Below are 17,314 nucleotides of genomic sequence, written 5' to 3'. Positions count from 1 at the left end.
GGATCCTCAAAAGATCTACACACCTGGGACCTGTCCTGGGAACTGTTGCGACCGCCCTCACCAGCAAGGAATGACGGAAAGCAGGAAGATCTTCTTCAAGCAGTTTATTCCCAGGAAGATTACAAGAAAACACAGACACGAGTCATTCTGCAAGGAGAATGCCCCGTGCCCCGTGCCCCGTGCCCCGCGCCCCGCGCCCCGCGCCCCGCGCCCCGCGCCCCGCCGCCCCCCCCCAAACCTTACTGAGGAACCGGCAATATATATACTAGAGGTCAGGGACGGGAACAGGAAAAATCAATTATAGTCATAGGTCAGGCACCTGGGAAGTCTGTACCACACTGGGTCAGAAGGCAGGAATCAAGCTAAGCCACGGGATGTTTTTGCTCTCAAGAAACCTGTGCAAACAGCTCAGCTGGGGGCATTGAGCCAAGCTCTCTGGTTCCCAAAAGGGAACCTTAGCACTCAGCTCCACCCCAGCCTTGGTTACCACCCTTAGGGCAGCCGAAACATGAGCTGCAGGTCTCCTCATCAAGGCCAGGGGGCGGAATTGGACCACATTATCAACAGAAAAACCCCTGAGGCTTGAACCTATCTTGCAGCCTGGTTTCCATCCCAGTTCTGACCTGGAGCCTGTTCCCTCAGTAACCAGACTCTGTCCTGCTGGCTCTTTCCTGTTCTCTGAGAGCCCCATTCTGCAATGACACCCGATGTAGTTCCTCCCCTCCTCCGTCATCCATGGCAAGAGACAGGAGATCGAAGGGTGATCACCAAGGAGAACAAATGTGTCCCGGGAAGGTCAGGGAGGACATGGGCAGACCTGAATCACATTCTGCCAGCACAGGAAGCTGGGGCGGTCTCCCTGGAGCCCTCCACAGGCAGGTGAAGCACACAGTCCTCTTTCCAGGACACACAGCTCACGTCCTGCTGCACACCCAGGATATAAACCCCCTGAGACAACTTGTATCCCAGGATCAGACACCTGACTGGTGTTACCAGTGGCGATGGATCAGACCTACCCGGTCATCAGTCAGCTTTCCCAACCCTAGAGGTAACTCTGCCACTTCCCACCTTCCCTGAGCCTTGAGGACACTGGGCTCTCAGCGCTCCCCTGGGGTTTTGTGTCACTCTAGGCTATAGGAAGTGCAGGCACTCCTACTGCTGCTGCGAGCCCAAGGCCAGGGCACAGGGCACTTCTCAGCCTGGCTGCTCAAAGCATGTTCTAGAACACTGACAGGAAAGAGAGGAACAGAGGGATGGGAGGCCAGCACTGAAGAACAGCATTGTCAGAGTCGCAGGCTCCACCCCCAGCCCACGTGACTCTGGGAGGTGCCCTCCTCTGGGAGGAGACTCAGCTCTGCTAAGAAAAGCAGGGCAGACACCAGGGCAGGCAGGCTTGGCAGCAGTGCTGGAGCAAATCTCTTCCCCAGAGAAGAAGCTAGCGGGTAGCAGACTATGGAGCTGGCCTCAGCACATGGCCACAGAGGGCAGATTCCCTGGAGGGGACTGCTGCTCACAGGTAAGGAGACACTCCGTGGGCGAAGAGAGCTGGGCGCACAGAGACTGGATGGGGTCTTCTGGGAGAGGACAGAACCTGAGAAGGGACATCGGGCTTCTGCTAGAAGCCTGACAGCGACAGGAAACTCGGTGAATGTGAATTGGCAAGTGGTGAGGAGAAACTCAGTTCTCCCCTGTTGTTAACTTTATCAGCACTGGCCAGGATATCCTGAAGACTGAAGTCCACAACTCTGTCAGGGTGACTCTCCATGTAAAAGCCAAACTGTGGCAAGTAAACATAATCATTGCATACTACCCTGAGATATTTGCAAATAAACCCTAGGCTCCAGGACACTGATTTGCATGCGCGTATGTGAGCCTGTTCCAGGCAGCGAGGGGTTAATCTGAAATCAAACTAGTCCTGCTGACAAAGCCCGAGCTCTACTGGGCAGAAAGACAGACCAGTGAGGACATCTAGGAAGGGTCAGGTTGACAAGCACTTCAGAAGAAACAAAGCAGAGAAGAACCAGAAAATGAAGACAGGGTCCTTAGAGGAGGACAGAGAAGATAACCTACACTCAGCAGAGATTCTGAGTGTGAGCAGGGATCTGAGGGCCGTGAGCAGAGAGCAGTGTAACCGCCCCTGTAGACCGTTTCCTACAGTGGAAAGAGGCAGCGCTGGCGAGGAATGGAGGAGATGCTGCTGGCTGCCACCCAATCGACACAAGCTCAGCAAGGCTGAGAGTGTGTGCACAGGTCCTAATGTTGATAGATCTTTCTCTCTTCCCTCCTAGCCTCACTTTTAACCTCCTGGAGCCCTCCCACCACTGCCCAAGTCACCGTTGAAGCTGTGCCTCCCATCGTTGCTGAAGGGAAGAACGTCCTGCTACTTGTGCACAATCTGCCACAGACATTCCAAGTCTTTTACTGGTACAATGGAACCACCACTACAGATGTTAACAATGAAATTGGGAGATTTGTAACACAAACTAATCAGATCACTATGGGGCCTGCATCCAATGGCAGAGAGACAATATACACCAATGGATCCCTGTTCATCCAAAGTGTCACCAAGAATGATGAGGGAGTCTACACATTAGATATAATAGATCCAGACTACGAACATAGCTATCCGCGTGTGCACTTTTCTGTACACGGTAAGTAATTCTCTGTAACCTCTGGGTTGAGGGTAGAGCTAATCCTACTTCACACACAGAACTGTCAACACTAGAGGACTCTGCTGTGTTCCCCACATTGTGGTTGGAGGACTTAGTACAGGACACACACAGTGGAGAGACACAGCAATAAACTGTGAAGCCTCACGAGGACCCACTCTCTCATGGAAGAGACTGTGGGGTGACTCAGTCCGAGGATGTCAGACCCTGCCCAGTAGCTTAGGATGCTTAGCCTGAATGTGGCCTTGAAAAAGACGCGTCAGGACTCATGAGCAGGGCCTCGCTGAGGAAACCATGAGATGCTCACAGAGAAGTGAGCACCGGGAGGCTCTATCCAGACCTGTGTTCCATCCTGAACTCCAGCAACCCTGGGAAGCTTTGAGACTGGGTTGTAATTTGAACTCTTCTTAGAACTGACAGGGACAATGATTGATGGCAGGCTGTAGCCTGTTGACTGGCATTCTATACTAGAGCCATGTCTGAGGTAGGTCACCTGGGCGTCTCCTTCTGAGGCCCAGTGTGCTCAGCAGACGTGGAGAGGGCTGGAAGACAAGCAGCTCACTGCTCTCCTACTCCTGTGAGACTTCACGGGAAGGGCAAGAGTCCTACAACGATAGGAGGAGACGGTGAAGCAGGGGTGGCTCCTTGCTCTGCAGTGTCCACACCAGGGATCATTGCCTGCAGCAAATAGAAAGAGACTCTGGTTTGTGGAACCTCACATGTTTGTTCCTCAGGAAGGACAATTCGCAGGCATGGCAATGATCATTTACCAGGTGGACTGTTATAGGGAAACTGGGGCAGGAAATAGTTATTACATCAGGGTCCCACAGGCCCTGGGTGGTGCTAAATTATCTGTCCACAACCTTATAAGGTGTCCATGCATCGGGGAGGAGCTGTGGGTGGGGAGATGCAGGTCTCAGGCATGTGACCTTGAGTGGAAAGCCTGGTCCAGGAAATGAAAGTGTTGAGCAGTCAGTCAGCTTTACTCAACAGAGTCCCAGGCCTGCCCAAGCCACACCCTCTTCACTGGACTTGGAATCCCTGGTTCTCTGGTATGCTGGTGTCCTTCCTACCAGAGGAGGAAGGAGAAGGCTTTGCTCTCTCCCACTAGACCCTGCAACCAGCATGAGGACAATGGATGACCAGCTCTCACTGTGATGGAGGAAGGAAGGAAGGAAGGATCTGGGAGCCCCTTACTTACTGAGTCAGAGTCTCCTGACAGGGTCAGTGGGAATTCACACCAGGTCAGATAGGAGGGGTCACAGCAAGACTGAGACTGGGACAATCTTATTGCAAGAAAACAAGAGTTTTTAATACCCTTGTCAGAAAGTGAATATAATGGTGGCTACCAGGAAGAATGCAACTGAAGTTGCTTGAATGAAATGGTGGGCTTTGAGCAGGACAGGGGACCCAAGATGAATGTGTCAGACTAATTGTTCTACCAAGCTCTGTGTGCTTTGCTGACATCTAGAGAATGCAGAGATACAAAGACAGCTTAGTGCTCCTCTGCATGAGGGAAGGCGGTGAACTGAAAGGCAGGTGGTGCCCCAGGAGACATGGACTCGAACCTGAAAACCTAGGATGTGTGCCTCCTAGGGCTGCTAGACCAGGCCACATCCAAGAGTCCCTTCAACCCGCATTTCTGTTTCTTTTAATTTCAGGGTTTGCAAGTCAATCTTTAAAGCATATATGGAGTATCAAATAAATCTTAAGGCTATAAGGCTTCCCAGTGTAACTACAACAACAATAAAACCAATTGCCAGAGAGATTTCTATGGAGAAAGGTTATCTCCAGACAGAAGAAGAAGGAACAAAATCTTTCCTAGGTTTTAGAAGCCTTGAGGAAAAACAGAAACATGTCTTGAGGTCCAGTGAATTTTGAAGTGGATGTGAAGTAATATCTCTTCTATAGACCATCTCTGTCAATGTCTTTAGAGGAGGGCATCAGAGAAGATAGCCTACACTCAGCAGAGATTCTGAGTGTGAGCAGGGATCTGAGGGCCGTGAGAGGTGAGCAGTGTAACCGCCCCTGTAGACCATTTCCTACAGTGGAAAGAGGCAGTGTTGGTGAGGAATGGAGGAGATGCTGCTGCCTGCCACCCAATAGGACACAAGCTCAGCAAGGCTGAGAGCTTTTACAAAGGTCCTAATGTTGATACATCTTTCTCTCTTCCCTCCTAGCCTCACTTTCAACCTCCTGGAGCCCTCCCACCACTGCCCAAGTCACCATTGAAGCTGTGCCTTCCCAAGTTGCTGAAGGGAAGGACGTCCTGCTACTTGTGCACAATCTGCCAAGGGCAATCCAAGCCTTTTACTGGTACAAGGGAACCACTGCAGATGGAAACAATGAAATTACACGATTTATAAGACCCATCAATAAGAGTAAAATGGGGCCTGCACATAGCGGCAGAGAGACAATATACAGCAATGGATCTCTGTTCTTCCAAAATGTTACCAAGAATGATGAGGGAGCCTACACACTATTGATGCTAGATCAAAACTTTGAAACCACCCACATATCTGTGCAATTTTCTGTACGCGGTAAGTAATTCTCTGTAACCTCTGGGTTGAGGGTAGAGCTAATCCTACTTCACACACAGAACTGTCAACACTAGAGGACTCTGCTGTGTTCCCCACATTGTGGTTGGAGGACTTAGTACAGGACACACACAGTGGAGAGACACAGCAATAAACTGTGAAGCCTCACGTGGACCCACTTTCTCATGGAAGAGACTGTAGTGTGACTCAGTCCGAGGATGTCAGACCCTGCCCAGTAGCTTAGGAAGCTTATGCTGAACATGGCCTTCAGTCAGTTCTGACAGGACTCGACCAGGGCTGGAATAGGAAACCATGAGATGCTCACAGAGCAGTGAGCACCAGGAGGCTTTGCTCCAGACCTGTGTCCCATCCTGAACTCCAGCAACCCTGGGAAGCTTTGAGACTGAGTGGTAATTTGAACTCTTCTTAGAGCTGACAGGGACAATGATTGATGGCAGGCTGTAGCCTGTTGACTGGCATTCTATACTAGAGCCATGTCTGAGGTAGGTCACCTGGGCATCTCCTTCTGAGGCCCAGTGTGCTTAGCAGAGGTGGAGAGGGCTGGAAGACAAGCAGCCAACTGCTCTCCTGCTCCTGTGAGACTTCACGGGAAGGGCAAGAGCCCTAAAACGATAGGAGGAGACGGTGAAGCAGTGGTGGCTCCTTGCTCTGCAGTGGGTCCAGCCCAGGGATCATTGCCTGCAGCAAATAGAAAGAGACTCTGGTTTGTGGAACCTCACATGTTTGTTCCTCAGGAAGGATAATTCGCAGGCATGGCAATGATCATTTACCAGGTGGACTGTTATAGGGAAACTGAGGCACGAAATAGTTATTACATCAGGGTCCCACAGGCCCTGGGTGGTGCTAACTTATCTGTCCACAACCTTATAAGGTGTCCATGCATCAGGGAGGAGCTCTGGGTGGAGATGCAGGTCTCAGGCATGTGACCTTGAGTGGAAAGCCTGGTCCAGGAAATGAAAGTGTTGAGCAGTCAGTCAGCTTTACTCAACAGAGTCCCAGGCCTGCCCAAGCCACACCCTCTTCACTGGACTTGGAATCCCTGGTTCTCTGGTATGCTGGTGTCCTTCCTACCAGAGGATGAAGGAGAAGGCTTTGCTCTCTCCCACTAGACCTTGCAACCAGCATGAGGACAATGGATGATCAGCTCTCACTGTGATGGAGGAAGAAAGGAAGGAAGGATCTGGGAGCCCCTTACTTCCTGAGTCAGAGTCTCCTGACAGGATCAGTGGGAATTCACACCAGGTCAGATAGGAGGGGTCACAGCAAGACTGAGACCGGGACAAACTTATTGCAAGAAAACAAGAGTTTTTAATACCCTTGTCAGAAAGTGAATATAATGGTGGCTACCAGGAAGAATGCAACTGAAGTTGCTTGAATGAAATGGTGGGCTTTGAGCAGGACAGGGGACCCAAGATGAATGTGTCAGACTAATTGTTCTACCAAGCTCTGTGTGCTTTGCTGACATCTAGAGAATGCAGAGATACAAAGACAGCTTAGTGCTCCTCTGCATGAGGGAACGCGGTGAACTGAAAGGCAGGCGGTGCCCCAGGAGACATGGACTCGAACCTGAAAACCTAGGATGTGTGCCTCCTAGGGCTGCTAGACCAGGCCACATCCAAGAGTCCCTTCAACCCGCATTTCTGTTTCTTTTAATTTCAGGGTTTGCAAGTCAATCTTTAAAGCATATATGGAGTATCAAATAAATCTTAAGGCTATAAGGCTTCCCAGTGTAACTACAACAACAATAAAACCAATTGCCAGAGAGATTTCTATGGAGAAAAGTTATCTCCAGACAGAAGAAGAAGGAACAAAATCATTCCTAGGTTTTAGAAACCTTGAGGAAAAACAGAAACATGTCTTGAGGTCCAGTGAATTTTGAAATGGATGTAAAGTAATATCTCTTCAATAGACCATCTCTGTCAATGTGTTTAGAGGAGGGCATCAGAGAAGATAGCCTACACTCAGCAGAGATTCTGAGTGTGAGCAGGGATCTGAGGGCCGTGAGAGGTGAGCAGTGTAACCGCCCCTGTAGACCGTTTCCTACAGTGGAAAGAGGCAGTGTTGGTGAGGAATGGAGGAGATGCTGCTGCCTGCCACCCAATAGGACACAAGCTCAGCAAGGCTGAGAGCTTTTACAAAGGTCCTAATGTTGATACATCTTTCTCTCTTCCCTCCTAGCCTCACTTTCAACCTCCTGGAGCCCTCCCACCACTGCCCAAGTCACCATTGAAGCTGTGCCTTCCCAAGTTGCTGAAGGGAAGGACGTCCTTCTACTTGTGCAAAATCTGCCAAGGGCAATCCAAGCCTTTTACTGGTACAAGGGAACCACTGCAGATGGAAACAATGAAATTACACGATTTATAAGACCCATCAATAAGAGTAAAATGGGGCCTGCACATAGCGGCAGAGAGACAATATACAGCAATGGATCTCTGTTCTTCCAAAATGTTACCAAGAATGATGAGGGAGCCTACACACTATTGATGCTAGATCAAAACTTTGAAACCACCCACATATCTGTGCAATTTTCTGTACGCGGTAAGTAATTCTCTGTAACCTCTGGGTTGAGGGTAGAGCTAATCCTACTTCACACACAGAACTGTCAACACTAGAGGACTCTGCTGTGTTTCCCACATTGTGGTTGGAGGACTTAGTACAGGACACACACAGTAGAGAGACACAGCAATAAACCGTGAAGCCTCACGTGGACCCACTTTCTCATGGAAGAGACTGTAGTGTGACTCAGTCCGAGGATGTCAGACCCTGCCCAGTAGCTTAGGAAGCTTATGCTGAACATGGCCTTCAGTCAGTTCTGACAGGACTCGACCAGGGCTGGAATAGGAAACCATGAGATGCTCACAGAGCAGTGAGCACCAGGAGGCTTTGCTCCAGACCTGTGTCCCATCCTGAACTCCAGCAACCCTGGGAAGCTTTGAGACTGAGTGGTAATTTGAACTCTTCTTAGAGCTGACAGGGACAATGATTGATGGCAGGCTGTAGCCTGTTGACTGGCATTCTATACTAGAGCCATGTCTGAGGTAGGTCACCTGGGCATCTCCTTCTGAGGCCCAGTGTGCTCAGCAGAGGTGGAGAGGGCTGGAAGACAAGCAGCCAACTGTTCTCCTGCTCCTGTGAGACTTCACGGGAAGGGCAAGAGCCCTAAAACGATAGGAGGAGACGGTGAAGAAGGGGCGGCTCCTTGCTCTGCAGTGGGTCCAGACCGGGGATCATTGCCTGCAGCAAATAGAAAGAGACTCTGGTTTGTGGAACCTCACATGTTTGTTCCTCAGGAAGGATAATTCGCAGGCATGGCAATGATCATTTACCATGTGGACTGTTATAGGGAAACTGGGGCAGGAAATTGTTATTACATCAGGGTCCCACAGGCCCTGGATGGTGCTAACTTATCTGTCCACAACATTATAAGGTGTCCATGCATCGGGGAGGAGCTCTGGGTGGGGAGATGTTTGGTCTCAGGCATGTGACCTTGAGTGGAAAGCTTGGTCCAGGAAATGAAAGTGTTGAACAGTCAGTCAGCTTTACTCAACAGAGTCCCAGGCCTGCCCAAGCCACACCCTCTTCACTGGACTTGGAATCCCTGGTTCCCTGGTATGCTGGTGTCCTTCCTACCAGAGGAGGAAGGAGAAGGCTTTGCTCTCTCCCACTAGACCCTGCAACCAGCATGAGAAAAATGGATGATCAACTCTCACTGTGATGGAGAAAGAAAGGAAGGAAGGATCTGGGAGCCCCTTACTTACTGAGTCAGAGTCTCCTGACAGGGTCAGTGGGAATTCACACCAGGTCAGATAGGAGGAGTCACAGGGAGACTGAGACCAGGACAATCTTATTGCAAGAAAACAGAGTTTTTTATACCCTTGTCAGAAAGAGAATCTAATGGTGGCTACCAGGAAGAATGCAATTGAAGTTGCCTGGTGGGTTTTGAGCTGGACAGGGTACCCAAGATTAATGTCTCAGACTAATTGTTCTGCTAAGCACTGTGTGCTTTGCTGACATCTAGAGACTGCAGATACAAAGACAGCTTAGTGCTCCCCTGCCTGAGGGAGGGCGGTGAACTGAAAGGTAGGCGGTGCCATGGACTCGAACCTGAAAACCTAGGATGTGTGCCTCCTGGGGCTGCTAGACCAGGTCACATCCAAGAGTCCCTGACATACCTGTTTTAATTTCATGGTTTGCAAGTAAATCTTTAAAGCAGATATGGAGTATCAAATTAATCTTAAGGCTATAATGCTTCCCAGTATAACAACAACAACAACAATAACAAATTCCCAGAGGTATTCCTATGGAGCAAAGTTTAATTATAGACAGAAAAAGAATGACCAAAAATTTTTGATAACTTTCATATGCCTTGAGAAAAAGCAGAAACACATCTTCAGGTCCTGTGAGTTTATAAACTGGATGTGATGCAGCATCTCTCCAATGGACCATGGCTATGAACGTCTTTAGAGGAGGAGGTCAGAGAAGATAGCCTACACTCAGCAGAGATTCTGAGTGTGAGCAGGGATCTGAGGGCCTTGAGCGGTGAGCAGTGTAACCGCCCCTGTAGACCTTTTCCTACAGTGGAAAGAGGCAGCGCTGGCGAGGAATGGAGGAGATGCTGCTGGCTGCCACCCAATAGGACACAAGGTCAGCAAGGCTGAGAGTGTGTGCACAGGTCCTAATGTTGATAGATCTTTCTCTCTTCCCTCCTAGCCTCACTATTAACCTCCTGGAGCCCTCCCACCACTGCCCAAGTCACCGTTGAAGCTGTGCCTCCCACCGTTGCTGAAGGGAAGGACGTTCTTCTACTTGTGCAAAATCTGCCAAGGGCAATCCAAGCCTTTTACTGGTACAAGGGAACCACTACAGATGGAAACAATGAAATTGGGAGATTTATAACACCCACTAATAAGATCACTATGGGGCCTGCATCCAGCGGCAGAGAGAAAATATACAGCAATGGATTCCTTTTCTTCCAACGTGTCACTAAGAATGATGAGGGAGCCTACACACTATTGATGCTAGATCAAAACTTTGAAACCAACCACATATCTGTGCGATTTTCTGTACACCGTAAGTAATTCTCTATAACCTCTGGACTGTGGGTAGAGCTAATCTTACTTCACACAGAGAACTGTAAATCCTAGAGGACTCTGCTGTGTTCCCCACATTGTGGTTGGAGGACTTAGTAGAGGACACACAGTGGAGAGAAACAGCAATAAACAGGAATGCCCTATTTAGAGCCACTCTTCAGGAGAAGAGATTGTGGGGTGACTCAGTCCGAGAATGTCAGACCCTGCCCAGTAGCTTAGGTTATGCTGAACATGGCCTTCAGTCAGTTCTGTCAGGACTCGAGCAGGGCTGGTCTGAGGAAACCATGAGATGCTCAGAGAGCAGTGAGCACCAGGAGGCCCTGCTCCAGACCTGTGTCCCATCCTGGACTCCAGCAACCCTGGGAAGCTTTGAGACTGGGTTGTAATTTGAACTCTTCTTAGAGCTGACAGGGACAATGATTGATGGCAGGCTGTAGCCTGTTGACAGGCATTCTATACTAGAGCCATGTCTGAGGTAGGTCACCTGGGCGTCTCCTTCTGAGACCCAGTGTGAGCAGCATAGCTGGAGAGATCTGCAAGACAAGCAGCCAACTGCTCTCCTGCTCCTATGTGACTTCACGGGAAGGTCTAGAGCAGGCTGTCCATCCCAGGGATCATTGCCTGCAGCGAATAGTAAGAGACTCTGGTTTGTGTAACTTCATATCTTTGTTCCTTGTTAAGGTTAATTTCCAGGCATGGCAATGATCATTTACCATGTGTACTGTTTTAGGGAAACTGGGGCATGAAATATTTATTGGACCATCTCTGTGAATATTTTCAGATGGTCTTTTAAAACATTCTGTAGCTGTAAGATGCACTTGCCCAAATTTACAATTTTTTAGGAACCTAATATGGATGATAAAATACTGTGATAAGTAGTTACACTACGGTTCTCTTTCCCACCATCCCAACCCCTTTTAAAATAATGTTGAAATTGTCATTTGGCTCTGTCCACAAAGATTGTTCCTGAATATTCTATAGTATGCCTCTGATATTGGTTATAAAACTTTTGGCAATATTACTGAAAGCCTAGCATTTTGCTCAATGTCATTGTTGATTTTTAATATTTTACAGATACCTTAAATAGCAAAAGTTTTTATTAATAAGGAGTTAGCATCCTTAGCTGCTTCTCCAGATAGGGGGACAGTAGCCATTTGCAAAGTGTAAGTCTGTCTACAATGACATGAACATATTTTTAATCTCCCACGTCTCGGGACATAAGTAACATTCACGTGACAGATAAGACTTGGCAAAAATCCTCTGGCATTCATGGCATAAGAGAGTAGAGGTGTGTGTTAACTCTCACACAGGAAGGGCATCCATTAGCTATCAGGAGCCGGCTCTTTCGTGAAGAGTGGTTTTAATGCTGGAGTGTTTTGATGAAAGTGTGTATGGGATTCTTATATTTTCTTTAGGTTGTTAATTTCTAGAAGAGTTAGAGTTAAAAGAGAATCTGTCTTTGCTTTTCCCTCAGACGAATGTCCTGTGTCTATGTCCAGCAGCCATGGACAAACTGTGTTTACCAGAAGAGAGGGTCAGAAATTAAAAATAGATGGGGGTGGGGGATAAGAGAAGAAAGAAGCCAAGGCAAGGTTGTAATTAAGGCTCCAAGTTTAATATTCAGCGATGTGTTTATATTGGGAGAGCCCACAGACCCATCCCTTGTTTCAGCTGAATTGTGTTGCAAAGCATGGTCAGCAGGCAGTCAGTTCTTCTAAGTTCTTCTAGGAAGTTGCACATGCAACCCAGTTGGGTGACACCACTTATGTTGTTAAGGTCCAACACAGCAAAAGCTCAGAATCTATTCAGCTTGATCAAGGCTAGGAAGGGTACAGTTTTCCTTTTTTTGGTTTTTTAAAGATGAGCAGTACCAGTATCTGGACAGAGGCACAAGATTTACTTGTTTTCCACAATCCCATTTAGGGTAAAGTGTGGCCAGGTGACCGTGCCTGTCTTAGGCGTCTATATTGTTCCTTCTTACCTGTCATGGAGGACAAACATAGCATTGATGTATGTCTCTCTTAGGTTGATAGGAACTCAAGAACACTCTTACCTGTCTCGGACTACCGGCCTTCTATAGTGGACTCTTTCTCATTCGGACCAAAGCCACAGAGGACATGTAAATATGCACACAATGCATTTCGTCATAGCAATGAATAACTGCAATGGTGAATAGCTGAGCTTGCTGAAACTCATCCTGTGTGAAGGCAACCAAGCTGCTTAAGATGCAAGGTCAAAAAGTTAAAAGCAACGACATCATGATTAATGGTCTAAGCATTGGACTAATTAAAGTGGTCTGCAGCAATGTCCAGGTATCTAATCCAGCTGCTAATTGGCGAACATCAAGCACAAAGTCGGGCCACCAGGTATATGGGGGATGGTTTTAAGACCTGATAGAAAACACCTGCTCTCCAGTAAGGGTGGAGACTACACTCTAGGTTAACTCAGCTGGCTGATAGGGATTTTGAGCCATCTTCATCATTGGTATCATCATCATTAGAAGGCCCAGGATCTGGGTCCACTTGATGGACCAATCTTTCAGGCAGCCATCGGGTCCATTCACAGACAGAACCTTGCCCTCATATTAATACAGGGTCAGGACCATTCCATGTATTAGTTAGTGTGGGTCTGGCCATTAACCATGGCATATGAACTGGAAGTGACTGGATGCCAGTGACAATCTGCTGCAGACTGGCCTTTAGCATCAGTTTGCAAAAAAATTTAAAGCAAATAAGACAAAAGCAAGGTGTGCTTTTGGTGACCTTGGAGGGTATAAATCTCCCACTTTTGTTTTTAAAAGCCATTTTTTTAGAGTGTGATGTGCACATTCAATAATTCCTTGTCCCATTGGTTTATAAGGAATTCCAGTTTCATGTTAAATACTAAATTACTTAAAAAATGATGTAAAGTTGTTTCCAGTATAAGCTGGCCTACTGTCTTGATGACTTTAGGTAAGCCCACAGCATTGAAGACTTGTAAGCAATGATCAATTACATTTCTATGGGCTTCTCCCATATATAGAGAATCAAAAAGGAATCCTGATCAGGATTAATACAGATATGTTTATATTTCAATTTTCCAAATTCTGTACAATGAGTTACATCCATTTGCCAAAAATAATTGGGCATAAGGCCTTGTAGGTTAACCCCTAAATGAGGAACTGGAGATAATGTAAGACAGTCAGGGCACTGTTTCACAACCATTCCAGCCTGTTCCCTAGTGATCTTATGTCAGAGCCTTAAGGTGCGACTAGAGAAAGGGAATTTTTTATGATCACATCTAGCCAATGCAACAGGATCCAAAACTAATGCCTCTCCTATTAGAGCTCTGTCAATGTAATCATTGCCTGCAGATAAAAGTCCAGGAAAATCTGAAGGAGCTTATATATGCCCAATATAAAGGGGATTTTTTTTTTTTTGAGTAAGAATGATATTTTGTAGTTGTGAAAACAGAGATCTGGCTGGTGTAGTGAAATGAAATGTACCACAAGTTTCCAATAGAGAAACAGACTGAGCCACATATAGACTATCAGTAAAAAGATTAAAAGTATCATTTATAGACTGAAAAACATTCAGTAGTGCTGTCAATTCTGCTAGCTGGGCAGAGAGCCCAGGGGTCTCTGTGACTACTTGTTGATTATTTATGAGATAACCCGCTTGTCCTTTAGAGGAGCCATCAGTAAAAATTAAAAGAGCATTATGGCCAGGCATTGGTGGAGCACGCCTGTAATCCCAGCACTTGGGAGGCAGAGGCAGGCAGATTTCTGAGTTCGAGGCCAGCCTGGTCTACAGAGTGAGTTCCAGGACAGCCAGGGCTACACAGAGAAACCCTGTCTCGAAAAAAAAACAAATCAAAAAAAAAAAAAAAGTAAAATAAAATAAAATAAAAACCAACAACAAAAAAGAGCATCATATGGAGGTTGTAAAGATGTCATATTAGGAAATGTACATTTAAATTTTTTACCAGCCTATCTTGAGGGTAATGATTATCCATAGTGCCTTTAAATCCTATTTGAGCAAACAATCAATCTGTACTATGCTGCTTTAACCAAGTATTTTGGTCTACATTAAAAGGCTGAATAATGATGTGTAGTTCTTTGACAAAATAAATCAGCACCCGCTTCCTTCCAAATATAATCATCTGTGATACTGCCTTATAATATGTCAGGATATTGTGTTTAGGAGATACCCTTGAATGTATGCACATAAGAGGAGCCCTTTGCCACAATAATCCTGTAGGTGTAGGAGTTGTATTTAAACTCAACAGATGTAAAGGCAAAGTATAATCTATATAAGTAACAAAATGTTGTTCAAAAGCTCTTTCTATGTGTTGTGAAGCAAACAATCCTTCCGAGGTTAAAGATCAAGGGGAGGTAGGATCAGCGCTCCCTTAAGAATATCAAAGAGTGGAGATGCTGGGACCAGCAAGGCCCAGGCATACAGGAACTCCACCAGACCAGTGGCATGGTTTCCTTCTGGGCTAGGCTGGTGCCCTGAGAAGACCTTGGGCACAAACTCTGCAGCCAGTCCCACAACACCCAGAGAAAGCTCCAATCCCAGGCACTTTTACACACCCAGGATCACAGGATCACAGGATCACAGGATCACAGGATCACAGGATCACAAGAGCTTGGTCACACCAGGATCTCAGGGTTCTAGAGCCAGCATGACTCTGAGGGGCTCTGACACAACCAGGATCACAGGAAGGACAAGCTCCAGTCAGATATAGGGAGGGCAGGTAGCACTAGAGATGACCAGATGGTGGGAGGCAAGCATAAGAACATAAGTAACAGAAACCAAGGCTACTTGGCATCATCAGAACCCAATTCTTCCACCAGAGCAAGACCTGGATACACCATCACACCACAAAAGCAAGATTTGGGTCTTCTCATGATAATGATAGAGGACTTTGAGAAGGACATAAATAACTCCCTTAAAGAAATACAGGAGAACAAAGGTACACAGCTAGAAGCCCTTAAAGAGAGAACACGAAAATCCCTTAAAGAGGTACAGGAAAACACAATCAATCAGGCGAAGGAAATGAACAGAACCATCCAAGATCTAAAAATGGAAATAGAAACAATAAAGAAATCATAAAGGCTAGACTTCAAAACCAAGTCTGACTGGATATGGAAAAGCCACACCATTTCCAAAGAACTTGAAGCTCGTAGGGGCAGAGGGAATCATCTCAGGCAGGCTAAGAGACATGGTGTCAGTCCTCAGTGCGGCTCTGGGGTGGCCAGATGGTAGCCTTGACAGTCAATCTTGGGGTGCTCTCCTCCTCGTACCCAGGGCGCCTCTTTAGCCATCTCCCAGAAGTGTAGCCTGGATGAGCTCTGAGGCAGCAGCTTTTGAGGACGACGCAGGGTGACTAAAGGTGGCCATGCACACCTCTCTGTTCCCGTTTATATTTCTATTCTCATCAAACAAGTCCTTAGTCATTCAGCTCAGCCTAAGTCCCCAGCGACGGGGATGCGGGCCACGCTTGGGCTCCCAGAGTTCTGCCTTCTGGAAAGGATTTCCCGACATCTCTCATTCCAGCCTCCTCTGGGCGGGAGCCTAACATGACTGCCATCCATGTGCCTGTAGAAGGGGTAGAGGAAGGAGCATCTGGAACAACTGCCACAGACTCTGAGACGCGTGCCAGGCATCACCTGAGCCCTCCGGGCTGTCAGAGTCTGATCCCCTTGGAGATAGAGTCTGCTGCGTGCACACAATGCCAGGGTTTGGGTTCAGGTCAAGTCATGATGCCCTTGGTGTCTTGTAGTCTGTGATGCTGATCCCACCAGACCCAGTCACAGCCAGGAACTGCTTTCCAGATGAACTGGTCTTTCAGGGGGCATAGATTTTTCTCTAAAACCCACAGTTCAGCCCTGTGGCTGTCCTGGAGCTTCTAAGGGGTCAGCCAGCTCTGATTTCCTCTTGCAGGAAGGCAAGAGTTTGCCCCACTGTGCTTGCATAACTAGGTTACAGAATTAGAGGACTCTATTGCAAAGGACTAGCCCATTGCCAAATAAATTAATAAATACCGGGCTACGCTCAGAGGAGAACATATTAGAACTGATTTATTTGCAGAATAATAAACTTGATAATATTAATATTATTATTAATAATAATTGAACTTACTTAACAGCTCACACACATACATACAAACACACATGCACATATACATATACTAACACACATACATACACACATATATACACACACATACACATATACATACACACTCATGCACTCACATATACAAACATACACACATATACACACATAAACATATACATACACACATATACACTCATACAATCATACACATACATGTACACACTCTTATATACATACATACATTCACACTCACACTTACACACACATTCACACTCACATACATACACATACATACATGCACATATACACTCATCACTCACAATACACACTCTTACACTCACACACACTCTCACACACACTCACATACATATACACATTCATGCATACACATATTCACACACTCATACACACTCACACTCACATACATACACACATATATACTCATACACTTAAACAATACATACTCTTACACTCACACACACTCTCACACACAATCACAAATACACATATACACATTCATATATACACATTCACACACACACACACACACACCAGGATTGAACATAGGTTTGCACAGTACCTACACCACCAATGGGCCACACTTCTCACTAGCCTTGCTTTCTGCTTTTGGATTTCTTTCTTTCTTTGTTTACTTCTCTTTCTTTTTTCTTTTCTTTTCTTTCTTCCTTCCTTCCCTTCCCTTTTCTTCCCTTCCCTTTCTTCCTTCCTTCCTTCTTTCTTGCTTTCTCTCTTTCTCTCTTTCTCTCTTTCTTTCTCTCTTTCTCTCTTTTTATCTCTCTCTTTCTTTCTTTCTTCCTTCCTTCCTTTCTTTCTTTCTTTCTTTCTTTCTTTCTTTCTTTCTTTCTTTCTTTCTTTCTTTCTTTCTTTCTTTC

At 46.7% G+C, this 17,314-nt stretch overlaps 2 protein-coding genes across 5 annotated transcripts in view; one reads left to right on the top strand and one right to left on the bottom strand.

The window, feature by feature from the left end:
* LOC127673530 (CD177 antigen-like) overlaps positions 1–17,314 on the bottom strand; it is a 64,474-nt gene that overhangs the window by 31,882 nt on the left and 15,278 nt on the right. The window lies entirely within an intron of this gene.
* Positions 1,345–14,402, top strand: LOC127673541 (carcinoembryonic antigen-related cell adhesion molecule 10-like). Of its 4 annotated transcripts, XM_052169219.1 has the most exons (6): positions 1,346–1,516; positions 2,289–2,651; positions 4,850–5,209; positions 7,406–7,765; positions 9,938–10,297; positions 12,343–14,402. In XM_052169219.1, exons 1-6 carry the CDS (start codon positions 1,453–1,455, stop codon positions 12,345–12,347), a joined length of 1,512 nt encoding a protein of 503 aa, XP_052025179.1. In that variant the 5' UTR covers positions 1,346–1,452; the 3' UTR covers positions 12,348–14,402. The 4 variants fall into 4 exon arrangements, with proteins under 4 accessions (XP_052025196.1, XP_052025179.1, XP_052025188.1 ...); XM_052169228.1 differs by lacking the exon at positions 4,850–5,209; XM_052169227.1 differs by lacking the exon at positions 7,406–7,765.

Source organism: Apodemus sylvaticus, chromosome 1 (genome assembly GCF_947179515.1).
Source record: "Apodemus sylvaticus chromosome 1, mApoSyl1.1, whole genome shotgun sequence".
Lineage (NCBI taxonomy): Eukaryota > Metazoa > Chordata > Mammalia > Rodentia > Muridae > Apodemus > Apodemus sylvaticus.
This window is presented reverse-complemented; position numbering and strand designations above follow the sequence as displayed.